Below are 19901 nucleotides of genomic sequence, written 5' to 3'. Positions count from 1 at the left end.
CCAGCAGCTCCCTGCAGTTCAGCCCACAGATTGGACCTGGCCAGGGCGAGGGGGCCTCAGGGTCAAGCCTGCCTGACCTTCCCCAACTGCAGCCTAGCCCCATTCCTTATGTCCCGGAAGGCTTCACCCTTTTTAAACATTACGGCCCCTTTGAAAACCTGATGGCAGGAAACCTGGCCCGGAAAGATGCACATAAACAGTTTTAGAAGTTTCTCACCCATCCAGGGAGTCCTCAGGCCTGCAGCTACCCAAACACAAACTCTCTGGAGAGGAGAAAAGTGAAGCGCGGCGTGGGCCGTGGCCGTGGCCGTGGGCCGCTGAGAGCCAAGAGAGCAGCTGGGGGCCGGGGAAGCCTGCTGCCTCGCCCTCCCCTGCCAGGTGCGGAGGCGCAGCGTGTGCTCCCTGACAAGTGTGTGGGCGCGCGGGTTCTATTCCTGCAGCGTGGGAACGAGCTATGTTTAGGGCTGTGCTACTTCGTGAAACAGCGTGCAGCCGGGTGTGGAGCAGAGCTCTGCAGTCCCGGTGCCCGCAGGACCCCGCCTCCCAGCAAAGGTCCACCCAGGGGGCCGCCGGGGCACGTCTCCCGCACAGCGGAGGGACGGTCACCTACCTCTGGGTGCCTGCTTCAGACCTGCGCTGTGGGCTGGAGCAGGGTCCGCCGGCTTGGCCAGAGGGGCAGGGAGTCAGAGCGGGGGCCAGGAGGCCTGCCTCACCAGCTCTATTACTTGGACCAAACACTTCAAACCTCCAGGCCTCGCTCCCTTGTATTAAATGAGGTTCGGGTGCAGCGAGGCTTGTCTTAAGGATGGAGATCTCTGCCCCTGAAGGGGGTGCCCTGACATCTCACAGCCCACGGTGCCCACAAGGGCCAGGGGTGACTAATCCCACAAAATCTGGCCACAAACGCCAGACTTCCGAGGACGAATGTTGTGGGGCACTGAAGGCGGTCGCTTCCCCGGCCCCTTGTCTTGGGGGTCGCAGGAGACGGCGTTAAGGGCCTTCGTGCAGGCCGACCCGGCGGTGAGCGGGCGGCGGAAGGTGATTTGAACAGAGGCCCGAGGCTCCCCTGCGGCGCCCGCTGTACCTCGCGGCCTGGAGGCCGGGCTGGCGAGACCGCGTGCCCGGCCACCGCCGTCACCTCTCCCGGCGGCCGAGCAGGCGCGCGGGGCTGCCCCCGGCGGCGGGAGGACGCCGCGGCCCGAGGGGGCGTGGGAGCCGCGGGGCCCAGGCCGGGCCCCCCGGGGCGGCCCCGCGGGGTCTGTCAGGAGACAGGGCCCACGGAGCGCCGGCCGGAAACGGGCAGCCGGGCCTGCACCCTCGGAGCCAACTAGGGGAAACCCAGGCACCGAAGGGCCCAGGTGAAGCCCGGTTCGCCTTTTCCGCCCCCGGGGCCTCGCCGGAGCGCCATTTGTCCCGCGACCCCAGCGTCTCAGCCGGAACTCGTCCCCACCCCGAGGCACGCGGCGCGCGGCCTCGGGCTCTGTCCCTGCCTCCGCCCGGAGCGGGCCGACGGGGCGCCCGGGTTCGCGGGGCCCGCGGGGGGGCGGTGTGTGCGGAGCGCGGGGTTGGAGCGGGGGGCAGACAAAGGCGGGGACGGCGAGCGAGGGAAGACAAAGCGCAGAGGGGGTCGGCGGCGGCGCTGGGCTCCGGAGGCGGCTCCGGGCGCGGCGGAGCCAATGGGCGGGCGCGAGGCGGGGGCCGGCGGGGGCGGCGCTGCGATAAGGCGGCGGCGGCGGCGGGCGCCCGGGGACCACAGGCGAGTGGCGGCAGCTCGCGCCCGCGCCCACCTCGCGCTTGAAGCGCCACCCAGAGACCGACCCCCGCCCCGCGGCCTAGGTGGGGACCCGGTGAGACACTCGGGCGGGCAGCCGGAGGGTGGGGTCTGCACCCAGCCCGCAAACCGGGCGCCTGGTGGGGGCTGCGGGGGCCGCCGCTCCGGGGTCCCGACGCGGAGCGCTCCCGCCTGTCGCTCCCGCCCGGGGCCCCGAGGCTAGCAGCCGGCCTCCGGGACAGGTCGCCGGGCGGGGATGGGGCCAAATTCCCCTCGGGTGGGCCCGCGGGGATCCCGGGTGTGGGGTCGCGTCCACGCGGGCTGGGGGCCGTGAAACGGGGCGCGCAGATGGCCTGGCCGGAGAGCGCTGTCCAGGGGCTGGGGAACCGCGCTGGGGGTGCCAGCGGCCTCGGCCCCTCGGCCCTGCGCCGGGCAGCGTCGGGCTGGGGTCAGGCCAGGGCAGCGCGATGTCGCCTCAGCCCTGCCCGGCCCGCCCTCTCCTGACCTCCCTCACCCCCACCCCGACTCCCACCCCAGATGGGTCCCGCTCCGCAAGGCGCTCACGACGGCTGTGCGCAGCCCCCTCCTCGGCCGCTCTGTTCATGCCCCAACATATGGTTCCACTCAGGAACCCCTGCCCCCAGGGGAGCAGCGTGGGGGGCTGGCGGGAGAAGGGGGAGGTGGGTGCGGGGCGGAAGTGGCAAGACCCAGAGCAACAGGAAATGACTTAGGGAAAGTCCCAACCACAGCCCCCCACCCCCCTTGCTGTAAACACCCCCACCCTGCAGGCTGGGGAAGGGCTTGTGGGGCCTGACCTACCGACTTCCCCTTGCAGAACCCAGCGGGCGCCGCGTCCCTACCCGGGCCACCATCACTTCCAATCAGCCATGTTCCAGGCTGCAGGAGCCGCCCCGGCCACCCCCTCTCATGTAGGTGACCACCCCCTCTCATGTGGGAGGACACCCCGGGCAGGTGTCTGGCCTGGGGATGAAGGGGTGAGGAGCGGTGTTTGCCTACCACCCTTGCCCCTCCCCCCTCGAGTGCCCCTGGGATCTGGGCTGGTGACCCCAGTGAAAGCTGGGGGCATCTCTCAGCTGCCCCTGCCCTGACTGGCCCTCTCCCTCAGGAAGCCAAAGGCGGCGGTGGCCCCAGCACTGTTCAGCGCTCCAAGGTAGGACCCTGGGAGTGCTTTGGGGAGGAAGGGATGGGCGCTGGTCAGACCCCTGGCTGAGTCTGTCTCCAACAGTCCTTCAGCCTGCGGGCCCAGGTGAAAGAAACCTGTGCTTCCTGCCAGAAGACCGTGTACCCCATGGAGAGGCTGGTGGCAGACAAGCTCATTTTCCACAACTCTTGCTTCTGCTGCAAGCACTGTCACTCCAAGCTGAGGTGCGCCCTTGCCCTTGCCCTGCCCCTGCCCGCCTTCCAGCCCTGACCCGACCTGACCACAACTGTTCTGCTTCTGCAGCCTGGGCAATTACGCGGCACTGCATGGAGAATTTTACTGCAAACCCCACTTTCAGCAGCTGTTTAAGAGCAAAGGCAACTACGATGAGGGCTTCGGCCGGAAGCAGCACAAGGAGCTCTGGGCCCACAAGGAGGTGGACCCCAGCACCAAGACAGCCTAAGGCCCTCTGACCATCCATTCCCTCTGACGAGGGCCTGGAGCAGGACAGTGGGAAGTGTGGAGAAGAGATTGGACCTGAGCTCACATGGGGAGACAGGGTGGGAAGGGGATGAGGCCATCTTGCTCCAGCAGAGGGTTATGGGGGCAGGGCTCTGCTCCAGGATTCCTTCATTCTCCCTCAGAGGGTGGGGATTTGGGAACCAGGGTTGGGGGTTGCTCACCACCCTGCTTCCTGCTTCTTTCACCCTATCCCACCTCACCCCTTGGCTCCCTGGGAGGCCCCCAAGCCCAGCTTCCTTATCTAGGTGCCTTTTCTCCAGCAAGGAGTCAGCATGCCCCCCTCAGGGTCCTAAGCTCCCTCACTGCCACCTGGGGCCCCGTGTGGCCCCTTTGTCTCCCCATCTACCTCTGTCCTTAGCCTGGTTCTGAGCCATGGAGACTTTGGAGGAAGGAGAGCCAGAGTGCCTCTGCTGGGCCGCCCAGAATGCCCCCCAGGGCTCTGTGGGGCAGGAGAGGGAAAGTGGATCGCCCTGCCCCTCCCTGCACGGCACGGCAGGACATGCCCCGGTGGGGCTTGGGACCATCGCACACCACCCACACATATCAAGAAGCAGAAGCTAAAGCACCTGCCAGGCTGAGAGCCACAGAGTCTGGCGGGGGCCACACTCCCTTCCTCTTCTCGTTTCTGCCGGTTCTGACTTGTGATCAACCCTGTTTTAAACATGTTTCAACAGATCCTGACTCTGTATTATGTGGTCTGATTGGCTGGGGGGGAGGGGGACAGGGACACAGATTCATCATGCGAAGGTGAAGGGGGCAGGGCAGGGTCAGCCCAGAGCACATCTGGCCTTGATGGGGGACAGTGATGGGTATCAGAAATACCAGTCAGCCTGAGAAAAAGGGTGTCCTCTTCCCAGCCACGTCTCCATGCTGTAAAACCACTAGATTTCTAACCAACTCCTTTGCCCTTCAGCCTTGGTGTTGGTTGAGGGTCAGGCCATCAGTGCGTGATGGTGCCTGGCTTCACTGCACTGCAGTATGTTGGGGTATAAAGCAGAACCCTTCTGCTGAGCCCTGGTCTGGGCCCCTTTGTCCTGGAATCAGTAAGGGATGGAATCAGCATATCACCCTGCTTTTTCAAGCTCCAATGAGGGCAGCCATGGTCACTGTCCCAGGTGGTCCTAACAGCTTTCCTGCCCCCTCTGAGGGACAACAAGGCAAACTTGGAGGACCCCCACCCGCAACAGAATAGAGGCAAGAAGTCTGGGTTGTCCCACCCGACCCAGCTGTCCCAATTTCCCCTAAGTGCCTGTGAGCTATGGAAGTTGGTAGAGCAAGAGGGCAGGCTCCTGGGGACTTGCTGCCACTGCCCCATATAACTCAAATTCTTAAGTGGCCTCATGCCCATAGGACAGGGTAGAGAGCGAGGCCTCAAGCTCTGGTGGCAGATGGGCCACTGTTGTGTTGAAGTAGACTTTGCTCCTTGAGGCAGCAGAGCTAACACTCAGTAAGCAGAATGGGTCCTCTGAGAGCCTCACTCAAGGCAGGCCCGACTTCTGCATCAGAAGCTTTAGATGGGGACAAGGATGGTCTCTCCCTGTCCAGAGCTAAGCAACAGCCGCACAGACGAGGGGGAGACACCAGAGAGATGGCTCCTGGAGGCACCCAATTCCTGCCTTGAAAGGAGGGGCCTGAGGGAAGACCCCTAGATGCCATAAAGGTGCTGGGAACCCAGCCACTGGTGACAATGGGGACTGACAGTGCCATGCCGGTAAATCAGCCCTCACAGAACTGCCCTCAGCAGAGCTCCTGGGAGCGAGAAGGGGAGGTGCCATCTCAGCTAGCAGTGATACAAGCCAAGTCATCCCATCCCAGGACCCCCTCTTGGAGTCAAGTTCTCTACTCAGGGGCCCAAATTTGTTAATAGGCACTATGCCTGGCACTTCCCAGGCAAACACCTGCTCCCTCCACGTTCAACCAAAAGCACTGTCACCGGACCCCTTGGGTATAAATGATCCCTTTTTATTTTAAGTAATGCACGACACTGGCCTGGCTTTGCTCTGCAAGCCCTCGGTCAAGATATAGTCAAATAACTATGGCTGCAGGTTCTTCTGCACGACCCACAATTCAGACACAGACACAGAGCTGAGGTGGGTGGGAGGGGCAGGAGGGTGGCAGAGGGCAGACTCTCCCTAGCTCTGGCCTCTGTTGGGTTGGCCAAGGCTGACACCCCACGGAATGATGAGCAAATGGCACAAGGCCCTTCCCACAGCAACCTGGAGCTGCTGGGAATTGCCCTTTAGAACCTTTGGGCCCAGGCCGTTCTAAGCCCACAACTGTTCATCTGGATTATTTAATAATAAATTAAAATTAAGCAATAGCTTGGTCCTGAGGATGCTGAGCCAGCATGTCCACATTTTTGGCACAAATATCAGGGTCTTGGTTGTTGGTTTTTTTTGTTTTGAGTGCATGGCTTGTTGGCTTGTTTGCAAATTAATTTTTAAAAACACATTCCCTGTGAGGTAAGACCCTGGGGTGGGGGGAGCGGGGGCTCTGTGAGAGCCTGAACCTGGGACACAGAGTCGTCTCATCTTGTCAGCTCCGGCACTGCGCATACTCTGTTTCCTCTTGGAAAATGGAGACAGGACAGGGGTGTGGGCCCAAGAAGAGTGGTGGAGCCATCAGGACAGGGTCGTGGAGAGGCCGAGCTGCCACTACGCAGCTTTGGTCGAGATGAGGGGCTGGTCCCCACCCTGGGCAAGGGCCGAGGTGGAGGCAGGAGCATATGCTCGCTTAGGGCCGGGCTGGGGGTGCCTGACAAAGACCCCTGGGAGAAAAGGATGGAAATGGGCCCAGGCCCAACTGGCACCGTGCAACACATTCCTGCAAAACCTGCTTTCATTTTTCTGTCTCTTGAGGCGTCCATCACCTGTAACAGTCTAGAAGTGATATATATAAACCACCAAATATGATCTGAGATATAAATTAACAAGTACAAGGCCTCACATTACATGATGTGAAAAGGCTAAAAACAGCGATAGAAACTACATTCATAAAAGTGCATCGTCAACATACAACGAAGGCTTTGGCTTGTTCTGGTGCCCACAGGGAAGTGGGCATGGCTGGCAATGAGCTGCCTGGCGCTAATCCTCAGCTCCCTGGAGACACCCATCCCTGGGCACTGGCTTTTTTTTTTTTTTCTTTAATGACAACTCCCAAGGAAACTGGGTGTTGAGAGGGAGGAGCTCTAGCAATAGGCACATTTTGGAGGGGAGGGGCCAGAAGAAAGGACTAGCGCCCAGGCTGAGGTAAATAAGGCCAACTCTAAGCTGCTTGGAGATACTGGCTCCCAGACCCCTGATGCCATTCCTCCGCCAAGGGAGGAGCAAGAAGGGAAAGAGGGTGAGACCTCATGGGGATGGGCAAGGCGGGCCAAGGAGGAAGAGAGCTGGCGGTTTTAGACATGGTTGGTGGCATCACAGGGGCTCTCCCTTCTACCAGTTGGAGAGGGCTCTGGCCTAGCAGGGTCATACTCACAGACAGCCTGATACAACTCCCCTGGCTAGCCTAAGTGGCCTGCTCAGGGCCAGGTGGCCAGCTGGATCAGAAGCTCTCAGTGTGCTGTCCATCTTCCTGTCCGCTGCAGTGGGGGAACAGATGCCAGGCCAGGAGCACAAAGGCCATTACCTTCAGCTCTTTCCAATCCAGCCCAAGGCCTGGGCCCACAGCAGGGGGACTCAGAACCCAGAGGGGACACAAGTCTCCAGTTCAGAAACTGGGTACAGCATAAGAGTGACTCCAACTTGTAAAACAGACAATTGCATTGACAAAACTGCCCCTTAGTGGGCAGTTCCACATCTCAGGCCCCTGCTTGGGAAGGCAGGGTCACAGGGCAGGTAGGACGGGTCCTCCTTCCCTGAATAAGGCAGCATAACATTGCTTCATTCATCTTTGGTAAGGAAGGGACTGGCAAAGCTGACCTGGGGGCTCCAGGGGGAGTGCAGCCTAGGCCTCTGCCTTCCATTGGCTGCAGGACGCTGGGCTTTACCTCAGGCTTGGGTGGGCTCATCCAGCCCAGAGATGCCCTGGTGATCTCCAGACATGGGGAGGAGAAACAAAATAACACTCTGAATGAAAGTAACACTATTCGGACCCTCGTGTCCATCTTGTGCCCCAGACCCAGGGCTCTGGAGCTGATTGCAGTGTCAGGACACAGCCCCAAGGGTGGAGACCATGGCACCTTGCACACTGTTCCTAGCCCCTTGCCCTCCATGCTGAGCTTACGAGGCTGGAGCTCTCAGGTCTGGCAGGCTGGGGGCTTCCAGTCCTTGAGGCTGCAGCCACCCCACCCTGGTTCTGAGCCCCAGTGGCAGAAGGGGCACAGACAAATGCTGGCTGGACTATAGTTCCATGGTCCACAGCCTTGCCTGGGAGAAGCAGCAACTTTGCTGAGTCCCATAGCAGCCCCTTGCCCTGCAGCAGGGGCAGCTGGCAGCAGCGTGGCCTTGAGAGCTCAGTACACAAGCTGTGCAAAGTGGTGTGTGAGCAGCTCTTCGGCCGAAGGTCTCTGTCGGGCCTCCACAAAAATGCGCCTCAGGAAGTCCCGACCGTGCTCAGAGATGTGGGAGGGCAGCTGAGGATTGGTGGGCTGCGTGGCAATCTTGAAAATGGCGGCCATGGCTTCATACTCTGCCCAAGGTGGTTTCTCTGTCAGCATTTCTACCACAGTGCAGCCCAGGCTCCTGAAGAGAGAGAACCCCATGTCACCTCTTGGCCATCCTAGGCACCCAGCTGCCCTGCCCACTGTTCTGAAAGGAGGTGCTTTTCTCAGAACACTCTGAGGCAGGATGGGCCAAGGTGAGGATCAACACCCTATAGAGCAGCGGTCGCCAACCTTTCAGACCTCACGGACCACCGGTTGGCGACGGCTGCTCCAAAGGTTTCCTTAAACCAGCGGTCGCCAACCTTTCGGACCTCACGGACCACCGGTTGGCGACCACTGCTAAAGAGGGTCCCCAATGCCAGAAGAGGATTCAAAAAACTATCAGCCTTATCCACACAGCTTCATCAACCTACACCCACTTGGATACTTCTTGAGATTGGGGATGAGAACCACTTAGTATGGACAGAAAGAGCTCCAAGATAACTATATTAGTTTCCTATTGCTGCTGTAACAAATGTGCCTGCTTTACAAATGAGCCTAATGGCATAAAAAAACAATACAAACTTATTATAGTTCTGGAAGTCAGAAGTCTAAAATCAGTCTCACTGGGCTAAAGTCAGAGTCTCAGTGGAGATGGCTCCTTCTGGAAGCTCTGAAGGGATAATTTCCTTGCTTCTTCCAGCTTCTAGAGGCTGCCTGCATTCCTTGGCTCGTGGCCCCTTTCTTGCACCACTTCCAACCCCTTGCTTACACTGTCACACTTACTACCCACTATGATCTCCTGCCTCCCTTTTATAAGGACCCTGTTGATTATGCTGGCCCACCTGGATAATCCGGGATGATCTCCCCATCTCAATATTCTTTTTTTTTTTTTAATATATTTTATTGATTTTTTACAGAGAGGAAGAGAGAGGGATAGAGTTAGAAACATTGAGAGAGAAACATCGATCAGCTGCCTCTTGCACACCCCCTCTGGGGATGTGCCCGCAACCAAGGTACAGACCGGATCGAACCTGGGACCCTTCAGTCCTTAGGCCGACGCTCTATCCACAGCCACACCGGTTTCGGCTCAATATTCTTAAATTAATCACATCTGCAAAGGCCCTTCTGCCATATAAGGTAACATTAACAGGTCAAAGGAGTTAGTATGTGGACATCTTCAGGGGACCATCATTCAGCCCACCAAAAATGTTCCAAGGGGAAGAGCCTTCCAGGCCCTTTTGGAGGATGGACATGAAGTTAAGGGGAGCAAATGCAAGCTGTCTGAGCATTAGGAAAATGCCTGCTAGTGTTTAGGGCTGATCCAGGCCCTCAGAATGGATTCAACCTCTTTATTTTAGCAAACATCAGGGATGTTTCCCACAGCATAAGTTCCCAGCAATAACATTTGTTATTTGGAGTTAAGATATACCGCCACCTCTGTATCCTGATCTAGTTGGCAAGAGGCGGGCACTCCTTCCCTCCCTCCCTCCCACCACACCAGAGAGCCCAAAGCTCATTTGTAAGTTGGGGCCACAAGAGCCCAGACAGAGAGATGGGGTCCCAGCATGTTCGTAGCACTCACCACACATCTGCTTTCCTTCCGTAGCCTTCGCCGCTGATCACCTCAGGGCTCATCCAGTAGGGTGTGCCGGTGACCGAGCGCATACCCGGGCCTGACATGCAGATGGTCTGCAGGCGCTTGCTGGCCCCAAAGTCCCCCAGCTTCACATTCCCGGCAGAGTCTCGGAGGATGTTGGCTCCTAAGGCATGAAAGGGCAGAGCCTGCAACCCTGAACCCTCAGGCCTTTTCCCTCCTTTCCCTCCCTCCCAGGTCACAGGGCTGCTGGGAGGATGGGGCTACCATGAATTAGATGTGAATTGCACAGGGCAAACAGCCTCAGCCCTACAGCACGAAATGATCATTGCCATGGTCAACATCGCTGAGCACTTTATTCTGCAATATTTTTTCCAAATTGCTCAACTGATCTTCACACCAATTCCCCAAGAAAGCAATTAGGGTCCTACTTTTCAGAAAGTTGTAAATGGTTAAGCGACCAGGTCTCGGGGACCCCATGGCCTGCCCCTACTCACCCTTGATGTCCCGGTGAACGATCATGTTGCTGTGCAGGTAAGACATGCCCTCCAGGATCTGCCGGGTGTATTTTCGGGTCACACTCTCTGTCAGGGCTCCGTAGGCCTTCAACTGGTCTTTCACTGAGCCCTACAGCCACAGAATCAGAGGGAGTCACTGCAGGAAGGTGGCAGGAGAGGGGCAAGGCTATTTCTAGCCCCCAGCACTGCAGCAAAGAAGTGATTCATCCAATTCCCACTTGCAATGTACCAGACGCTTTGCTAGGGACTGCTGAGCAGCTTGGAGAAAAGGCTGAGACAGCCCTTCCCTCCAGCAATGTACGACTCGAATCCAGAAGAGGGTCCCACTGCTCCAGGCAAAGGCAGTCCTTAGTGGACAGTGCAGCCATCCTGGAAGCCTCAGGTGAGGGTGGCCTGGGAGCATTTCTCACCCACACCATCACTGCGACCACAGGCAGGCCCTTCTTTACACATCCTGCTGTCACCTCACCTTCTCCTCTGAGCTTCTGGAGTTTCAGGGGATCAGACCCATGTCAAAGGGATCCCTTCTGCAGCCCCGAACCCCAGGTCAGGCCCTCTCTTGTGTGTGTCTCATACACACGAAGGGGCACATACCCCCGGCATGTACTCCATGAAGATGGTCAGAGTCTTCTCAGCGCGGTCCCGCAGACAGCCATAGTACTGCACAATGCGCTCGTGCTGCAAGTTTTTCAGCAACTGGATCTCACACTCCAGAGCACTCACCTCCTAGGGGAGAGGCCAGGGGTCACCTCAGCTCTCAGGGCCCTGGTCTGCCTGCCTGGGATCAGCTCAGCTTGCCCTAGTCAGTGTCCTCAGAGGGGTCTATCTGCCTTGGGAATTTTAGCTGGAGAAACGGGGGACTCTCTCAACTGTCTGGCTGTTGGCCTCAGTGCAGGGCAACCCTTTGAATGGTGGTACTCCAACACAGGCAATAGGAAAACAGTGGGGTGGGAGAAGGTGTTGTGGGTGCTTGGTAACGGCTGTACTTCAGGTAACTCATGTATTTATCCACTCAGACTGGAGTGTAGGCCACACCCAAAGCTGAACTACGAAGACAGGCTCTTTCCTGGGCTGAAAGAGACATCATTTGATAAGGCATGTGCTACTCTTGGTGGCACTCTCATTTTGGGTTGCTCAGTACTTCGGCATCATCTCAGTTCCTTATATCCAATCCTTCCTTGGGGTGCTGGTGCTCTTTGGACCACAGTTCCTTCACTCCATGGCCAGGGCCACAGTGGACAGCAAGGGAATGTGGGAGGAAGAATAACGGAGGAAACAACCTGTAGCTTTTAAGCAATTAGCCTGTGCAATAAAGACAGGTATTTGGTTGAGAGGGTGGAACTGGAAGTCAGACCATGGGGAAGATAGTACCTTGCTTGTCTCAGGACTGTCTGGATCAAATTGGACCTGCTTGGAAGCAAGTTCACGTCCTGTATCCACGTCATAACACAAATAGACCCTGCCGAAGGCACCCTGGCCCAGGAGCTTCCCCCGGCGCCAATTGATGGGGGCACTTGGAGCTACAGGAGAACAGAAGGAAAGAGCTTTAGTCTGTGCACATTATTTACTGATGTCCTCCCTGTTCCCGAGGCTCTATATGGGACCTTTGGCTGCATCCCCCACCACCTGGCACTATTACAACTGACTGCATCTTCTCCACCCCCACCTGTAGCAGGCCCAGTGCCCTGTCAATCAGACCTTCAGGCCTGAGTCCCAAGAAACAGAGGACTGACTGAAGTCATGGTTAAATGTTTTTCTGCATTGATCAAACACCTGTATCTCCAAAGTCCCTAAATATCTTAATATGGCAGGGATTAAGGAGACTGCTTTTCAGTTTAAACATGGAAAAACTAAAGCCCAAAGAGGGGAAGTGGCCTGTCACACAAAGGTGGAGTAAGGACTAAGGTGAAGTGGGTCTGCTGTCCCCCTGTAGGCTCTTCCAGTTTGAGAGGATGAGCCAAAGCAGCTTACTGCTGAGCCAGACAACCCAGTAGACTCACTGGCTTCCCAACCTGCAGCTCGTCAGAGCGTCCCCTGGGCAATCTCCTCCTAGTCAGGGCCCACTCCTTACACTTGGTTGGCACATTCCTCTCCTGCACAGAGAGGGCATTCTCGCTGTCCGCACTCCGCAGGCGCCCACGGGGGTCCATATATTGCACTGCCAGACCCATGTTCTCGCCGTTTGTGCTCAGGGAACGGCTGGAGGGCACCAGGGTGAACAGGTTACCTTGATGACGTCGTATTCGGGGAAATGTTCTTCTGCCTGTAGGGGTGCAGGGGCCAGAGTAGAGTAAGTCAGACCTCTGGTCTTGAAGCTGAATGTGCAAACCAGGTCATAACACCAGCTCTGATCCATCCTATCTGCCTTCCTGCCTAACTCATGCCAGAATGGCTTATGACCCACACACCTTAAGAATCAGGACAAAAGCAGGAATTAAGAAGCAGCCAGAGATGGTTAAGGAAGCTCTGGCCAAAGGGAAGGCACAGGGCTGTTTCTCAGGCCCCACAGTACTCGCAGGCCAATCCACAGCTGAAGTCTGTGTTTCTTGGCATCCTAATCCTAAATCTCAGCAGAAGCTCCATTCCGTTTGCTGCCAAAGGGCAGAAGAGGGCGATGGAGAGCTGGTGCCCTGGAGCAGGCTGCACACTCAAACAAAGGACAAAGTTCCCAGTGACAGTATCCTGAGTCTACAAAAACTGTTCTCCCCTTTTTTTGTTTTTCCCTGTCTCTAAGGCCTCAAGTCTGGACACAGCTCCTCAGAAATCAAGGAAACACACGATCTGAAGTGCCCTGGCCCACCCCTTTGCAGTGGCTTTTCCCTGGCAGAGCTGTAACTATGTCCTTTTTGAGGCAGCCAGCAGGATGGAAATGCACTCACCATCACTGTAGTCCTTGTGGTGCACAGAAACATGATAGCGCCGGGGGTAGGTTCCACCTTTGACCCCTTTGTCATAGAGCTGAGTTTCCCGATCTGAGTAAGATAGAGGAGTCACTGGCTTCTGGGTAGATAGTGGTGAGTGGTCCATTTAAGCCCCTAGGTCACCTGAGACCTCAGATCAGTAGGCCCAAGGAAACTTAAAACACAGTTCTGGCTTCCCAACTCAGCTTTCAAAAGCAGAACGCAGGCAGCCCCACCCAGGCACCCTGTGGTGCTCACCGAGGCTCTGGGGAACTCACCCGAGAACTCCTGTCTGTTGTCTGGGAAGCTCTGGGCTCGGGACATTCGTGATTTCCGGAAGGATGGACTGGAAAAAAACAAAACAAAATCACAGAGTAGACTTTAGCATACTTCCAAAGCAGCTCACTAGGGCAAAAGGCAGGATATCCAGACTCCAGACGGACTCCCTTTTCTAACTTCCTCACACGTCATTACATGGTAAGAAGCACCTTCTTTTTACTAGTCTAAGACCCAAATCTGACAGGACCCTGAATGATGAGCCCCTCCAGTCCTACCGAACTCCACTTTGGCTGCACAGCACTTTCCCTTCTTACCCTTTCCTCCCACCTTAGTAACGGGAGGAGTTGAAAAAAACAACAAAAACCCTTGCCTAGGGCAGTAATAAAAATAGCACCACCACCAAGCATCTTCCTTTAAGACTAAACACCACTATCCCATTTTGGAGATGAGGAAACTGAGGAAGAGAGAGGTTAAGGGACTTATCCAAAGCTACTTGACTAATATTAGATGGCGCTGGGGTCCATCTGGCCCTAGATCCTGTGAAGGGAAGATGGAAACCGTACGCTCAAGTTAGGCCAGGCATCAAAGAAAGAAGTCCAGGTCATTGGGCTTCACTCCCAAGGAGAAGAAAAAAACAAAGGCAAGGGAGGGATGGAGGAAAAACCCAAGAATCAAGTGAGTAAATTTAGCTGTCTTTCCCAGAATCCATCTGAATGGTCCTTTCTCTTACAACGACTAGACTCAGACCTTCTTTAGTCCTGTCTTGCTGCCCCCATCCCTACATCCCAGTTTGGCCACAAAGCTTAGGAGATAGTCCAAAGCCTATCCTCGCAGAGCCCTCAGTGTGTAGTAGCAAGCCTCAAAGCTATAAATTGGATATCAACAAGTAACTATGACTGTATGTAGTCTATATCTAGAGGGAAGGCAGCGCTCACCAGTGTTCAGATCTGTTAAGAAAGACATAGTACCAATTTGGCCATGGTCACAAGGTCAGTACCCATAGGAACAATTAATCAGTGACACACACACACACAAAATCTACAAACCTGCCCCATAGCCTCTGACCATAGCTCTAAGCCCAGCCAGATATGATGAAACATTCTCTTGGACATAACGAAGTCAAGGTGAGAGACTGGCTGGATCAGTGCCAAAGCCAACTCCAAACAAACCCCTGCTGCTGAGCAAACCAGCTCCACATAACCATTTGGCATGTAAAGGACAGCACTTGTCCCCTCCCAAAGTGCAAGAACAAGATTACACACCAGGCTGTGTAAGCTAGGCAGTCTGGATATTTTGTTGTTTTTTTTATATCCTAGTTTCTTATTCTACCAGAAACACTTTTAAAAAAAGTGAACCCATGGATGATAATTCAATTTTGTCCCCCCAAAAAATGAAGGTCCACTGCTTCTCAGTCCAGGTCACAGCAATGAGGCCAAGAGTACTAGAGCAGCATGTATTATGTAGAGACAATAAAGCAAGCATTTAATACATGTGAGCTGCTATGCTGGGCTATTATATTCATCTAATTATATAAACATAACATTCACACGGTGTTTGGAAAATTAAGGAGAGGTTCTTTCCCAGAAGCACATTTTACCATGGGCATGTAAGACCAGTGTCTAGACTGGAGACATACATACTAGCTAACTCTATTTCTCAGCCCATCAGTTCCAAAAACACCTAGGTACTAACCCCACAACCCATACCTGTCTGCTGACCTGTCCAAGGATTGGCAGCTTCCCGACAAGGAATTTTCAGCACTGTCCAGGGGATCCAGCATCTGCAAGGCAAGTCATACAATAAAACCCCAGCCCAAATCCCTGAATCCAGGTGAATGAGGGCTTTAAGGCCTAACCAGGGCCAGCAAATGATCCTTTTTGTCAAAATATGAAAGTGCCCTTTCTCTGCCTGTGCAGTGAGAAGAATGATTAGGAAGGTACCATTCTCCCCCAAAGTTCGAAAGGCAAGTATCCAGGAGGGAGAAAAATGCCTGGCTGGTATCCCAAGGAGTTCTGCCAGGAGAGCAAAGCTGATTCTGCTTCTCTTGTTGGCATTTTCTTGGCTCATGACAGCTAGAGCCTGGCGCTAGAGATGGTACTACCCTGCAGAAGCTTCCAGTGCATTTGGGTGGGATCATAATGCTTCTGTTTACACTCCATAATCTATAATTTACAAAGACAAGTATTGCTCTCACTTCACAGATGAGCCACTGCAGGTCTAGAAAGTTGAGGAGAGCCCTAACCGGTTTGGCTCAGTGGATAGAGCATCAGCCTGTGGACTCAAGGGTCCCAGGTTAGATTCCGGTCAAGGGCATGTACCTTCGTTGCAGGTACATCCCCAGTAGGGGGTGTGCAAGAGGCAGCTGATCGATGTGTCTCTCTCATCGATGTTTCTAACTCTCTATCCCTCTCCCTTCCTGTCTATAAAAAATCAATAAAATATATTTAAAAACAAACAAACAAAACAAAACAAAAAAAAGTTGAGGAGAATGGTCTAAAGTCATGAAACCAGTTAGAGGGCTGCTAATACAGATAAAAAATTTCCCAGTTCCTGGTTCTCGCTTAGGAACAATAGGTAGCTATATAAGTTAAAATGTTTCTCTGGCCCTTAGTCAAATGCAGTAACAAAAAGACTTCAGATTAGATTTGTCTCCAACTAATCTCCCCTTCATTTTGTCCATGGGGGAAGTGGTTATCTACTAGCAAGAGTACTTACTATCTGGATCCAAAGTTAAACATGACATAGGAATGCAGAACATTGGAATTATGAAAATTCACTAATAACTTTCATAAAATTAGTTTCCAACTCAAATGATCTCTTCCCATTTAATACTATGGTCCATCTCACCCATAATTTCAAACACATTAGCTCATATTGTCATACATGACATATTTTTTAAAAACTACCAATCAAAACAAATTAATGGCAGAGTAAAACTGCAAATCTTGCTAAGAACGTAGGATTTTCCAAAGTGGATAAAACCAATATGGAAAGAACTGCTTGTAACCCATCAAATGCATATTTGGCACAGTAGGAGCGGTTAACAGAAGAAGAGAGAATGGGTAAGTATAACAACATGACAAGTTATCAAGAAGCAGTGGGTTTTCCAAAGGCCTTCAAGAGAGAATGACCTAGGCATTCCCTAGCCACCATCTTTCTTGGCCTCTTTCCAGAAGTCCTCACTAGGAGTCTAATACTCCTATGCCTTGGAGGACCAGCCAGGTAAAAGAAAGCAGTAAAAGGATGAGGGTACAGGACCATGGGGAGGGATAGAGACCAAATGCAATTAAACTCATTTGCAATCTTTGAGATTTTATACCTAAGTCACCCCTAGAACAGCTGATGTTCAGAAGTGCTCTGATTAGAGAAAACAGGAAGGATGGCCAATAAAATACCCAAGAAGGGAATATGCAGCTAAAAGCACTCCAGGTCACTGTTCTAAACATAAATTTATCTGAAGGCAGAAATACAGAAGAGAAAAGAAGCAGTGTAAAGAGCCTCTCACAGCTTACATAGTCCAAATAATGTTGCATAGAGATTGGCTATTAAAGGGAAAAGAAAATGCCGAAACCGGTTTGGCTCAGTGGATAGAGCGTCGGACTGAAAGGTCCCAGGTTCGATTCCGGTCAAGGGCATGTACATTGGTTGCGGGCACATCCCCGGTGGGGGGTGTGCAGGAGGCAGCTGATCGATGTTTCTCTCTCATTGATGTTTCTCTCTCATCGATGTTTCTAGCTCTCTATCCCTCTCCCTTCCTCTCTGTGGAAAATCAATAAAATATATTATTTAAAAAAAAAAAAACGTTAAAAAAAAAGGAAAAGAAAAGTTATAAGAATCAGTTTTAGGAGAAAGAAAAGTTATAAGAAGCAGTTTTTGGTAAAATCCCCCATGTGATGTTGCTGGCCCTTTTGGTGGATGGTTTACCCCTTAAGAAATTTCCTCTTCCCAGACCAAAACCCCAAAATTTATAAGAATGGATCTTTTTGCAATCAAAGCAAGGTCACTGAAGACTTCAGAATGAGGCCCAGCTGGTGTGGTTCAGTGGTTGAGTGCTGAACTATGAACCAAGAGGTCACCAGTTTGATTCCTGGTCAGGGCACATGTCCAGGTTACGGCTCGATCCCTAGTATGTTTCTCTCTCATCGATGTTTCTATCTATCTCTCTCCCTTCCTCTCTCTCAAAAAAATCAAAAAGAACATTAAAAAAAAAAAAAAGACTTCAAAATGAGGCCAGAATTCTCACTCTTGCTGAGTTCACTAAGCCAAAATGCCATTTTCATCAAGTGAGCCACTAGTTAAAAAGACTAGCCATTTTTTTTTTAACTCAACATGCTGTGAGATTCATTCAAATTGTTGCATATATCAGTGTTTCTTTTTAAAAACCCCTGTCTAGCCCTAGGCAATCTGGCTCAGTGGATAGAGCATCAACCTGTGGACCAAAGGGTCCTGGGTTTGATCCAGGTCAAGGGCACATACCTTGGTTGCAGGCTCCTCGGGCCCTGGCCCTGGTCGGAGACAACCAATTGATGTGTTTCTCTCACATCGATATTTCTGTCTTTCCCTCTCTCTTCCACTCACCCTAAATATAATCAATGGAAAAATATCCTCGGGTGAGGATAAATAAATAAATAAAAAATAAATAAATAAATAAAATTTGAGAATCAGAAATATTCTCATTTAAGAAATAAATAAAATAAAAAACCCTTTCTAATATTCTGTTGAATGACTATAATACAATTTGTTTATCCATTCTCTCTTAGATGAACATTTAGGTTGTTTCAGTTTTTGACTCTTAATGATAAAGCTCTTATACTAGTAAATATCCATGTAGAAGTCTTAGAGAAAAAAAAAAAAAAAAAAAAGCTAGCCGCCGAAACCCGTTTGGCTCAGTGGATAGAGCGTTGGTCTGTGGACTGAAAGGTCCCAGGTTCGATTCCAGTCAAGGGCATGTACATTGGTTGCAGGCACATTCCCAGTAGGGGGTGTGCAGGAGGCAGCTGGTTGATGTTTCTAGCTCTCTATCCCTCTCCCTTCCTCTCTGTAAAAAATCAATTAAAAAAAACCCAAAAAAACACCAGAGTTTAAAAAAAAAAAAAAAAGCTAGCCATTAAAATGGATTAGCCATTGTGGTGGACCCACCATAAAGTGATCCTTCTTCCTTGAATCACAGCCTTGTATAATCCCATCTCCCTGCGTCTGGTAGAACTTAGAACTTGCTTCTAGTCAACAGACTATGGCAAAGAGGATGGGATGTTGGGTATTTCTATGATTATGTTACATTTTATAAGACTCCATCTTTGCAGACTGGAGCAAGAGACTCTTTCACTGGCCTTGAAGAAGCTGCCATATTGTGAGAGGGCCACATGGCAAGGAACTGTAGGTGGCTTCTAGAAGCTCAGAGTGGCCACTGGCCAAAAGCCAGTAAAAACTATGATCAGAAGGCACCAAATTCTGCCAGAAATGTAGCCTGGCAAACACTTGATTGCAGCCTTGTGTGAGCCTGAGCGTAAGACCCAGCTAAGTCACAACTAGATTCTTAACCCAAGGAAACTATAAGGTAAATATATGCTGTTGTAATCCACTAAGTTTGTAGCAATTTGTTATGTAATAGAAAATGAATATAGCTGCTTACCGTCATAAAAGTTCAAAGTAACTAATCCTGCAGTGTAATCTGGATATGGCATACTTTCTACCTTTGGAAAAAATTTTTGTTGTTAATCCTCATCTGAGGATATTTTTTCCATTGCTTTTCAGAGAGTGGAAGAGAGAGAGGGGGGCAAGTGGGGGGGGGGGGAGGAAGAGAGAAAGAGAGAGAGAGAGAGAGAGAGAGAGAGAGAGAGAGAGAGAGAGAGAGAGAGAGAAAGATTCCATGCCCTTGACCCGGAATCAAACCCATGATCTTTCCATGAGCAGGCTTAGGCTCTAACCACTTAGCAATATTGGCCAGGGCTATATCCTACCTTTTATCAAAAAACAAGCAAAACTAAAATACAGCTGATGAAAAACAAAATCCATCTCCTAGATTTGGTCATATGTTAAAACTGTGGAAATAGCCGAACCGGTTTGGCTCAGTGGATAGAGTGGCGGCCTGCGGACTCAAGGGTCCCAGGTTCGATTCCGGTCAAGGGCATGTGCCTTGGTTGTGGGCACGTCCCCGGTGGGGGGTGTGCGGGAGGCAGCTGGTCGATGTTTCTCTCTCATCGATGTTTCTGACTCTCTGTCCCTCTCTTTTCCTCTCTGTGAAAAATCAATAAAATATATTTTTTTAAAAAACTGTGGAAATAACAGGTAGTTACAAGGAATATATAAATAGTAGAGTGGTATTTTGCAAGGACATCAGTGAGAGAACTATAGAAGAGAAGAACTTGGTTAAATGCATATTCAGCACCCAAGGAGGCTAGGTAGTTTAGGTCCCATTTTTGGTGCAAATTGATATTTTGCCCCTAGAAAGGCATAATCCATATTTGGGCAGGACTGGTTTATAAAAGAGCTATTGGATGGGACTCGAGTCCCTTAGTTCTGCACCATGCCCACTGAGAATGCCCCAATTTAACATTGGTCTGATACACT

The 19901-nt window shown here is 52.4% G+C and overlaps 2 protein-coding genes across 7 annotated transcripts in view; one reads left to right on the top strand and one right to left on the bottom strand.

Annotated features, from left to right (window-relative positions):
- Positions 1-1289: 1289 nt before the first annotated feature.
- LIMD2 (LIM domain containing 2) lies at positions 1290-4136 on the top strand. Of its 3 annotated transcripts, none has more exons than XM_054709216.1 (5): positions 1290-1358; positions 2607-2700; positions 2898-2942; positions 3018-3157; positions 3237-4136. In XM_054709216.1, exons 2-5 carry the CDS (start codon positions 2659-2661, stop codon positions 3394-3396), a joined length of 387 nt encoding a protein of 128 aa, XP_054565191.1. In that variant the 5' UTR covers positions 1290-1358; positions 2607-2658; the 3' UTR covers positions 3397-4136. The 3 variants fall into 3 exon arrangements, with proteins under 3 accessions (XP_054565191.1, XP_054565190.1, XP_008147660.1); XM_054709215.1 differs by lacking the exon at positions 1290-1358 and adding an exon at positions 1711-1836; XM_008149438.3 differs by lacking the exon at positions 1290-1358 and adding an exon at positions 1711-1847.
- Positions 4137-5401: 1265 nt separating this feature from the next.
- The window catches only part of MAP3K3 (mitogen-activated protein kinase kinase kinase 3), a 65272-nt gene continuing 50772 nt past the window's right edge, over positions 5402-19901 (bottom strand). For 3 of the 4 annotated variants that reach the window (XM_028157414.2, XM_054708808.1, XM_054708809.1), the window contains 9 exons: positions 15038-15111; positions 13331-13398; positions 13032-13124; positions 12224-12415; positions 11524-11672; positions 10747-10878; positions 10132-10261; positions 9623-9800; positions 5402-8137 (listed from right to left, as the gene is read on the bottom strand). In XM_028157414.2, coding sequence (XP_028013215.1) covers positions 7909-8137; positions 9623-9800; positions 10132-10261; positions 10747-10878; positions 11524-11672; positions 12224-12415; positions 13032-13124; positions 13331-13398; positions 15038-15111 — 1245 coding nt within the window. In that variant the 3' untranslated portion in view covers positions 5402-7908. The remainder of the gene's footprint in view (positions 8138-9622; positions 9801-10131; positions 10262-10746; positions 10879-11523; positions 11673-12223; positions 12416-13031; positions 13125-13330; positions 13399-15037; positions 15112-19901) is intronic. The other variant, XM_028157415.2, reaches the window with a different exon arrangement.

This window comes from Eptesicus fuscus, chromosome 20, assembly GCF_027574615.1.
Source record: "Eptesicus fuscus isolate TK198812 chromosome 20, DD_ASM_mEF_20220401, whole genome shotgun sequence".
Classification (NCBI taxonomy): Eukaryota; Metazoa; Chordata; class Mammalia; order Chiroptera; family Vespertilionidae; genus Eptesicus; species Eptesicus fuscus.
Note: the sequence above shows the minus strand (reverse complement) of the source record. Positions and strands in the feature narration are given on the sequence as shown.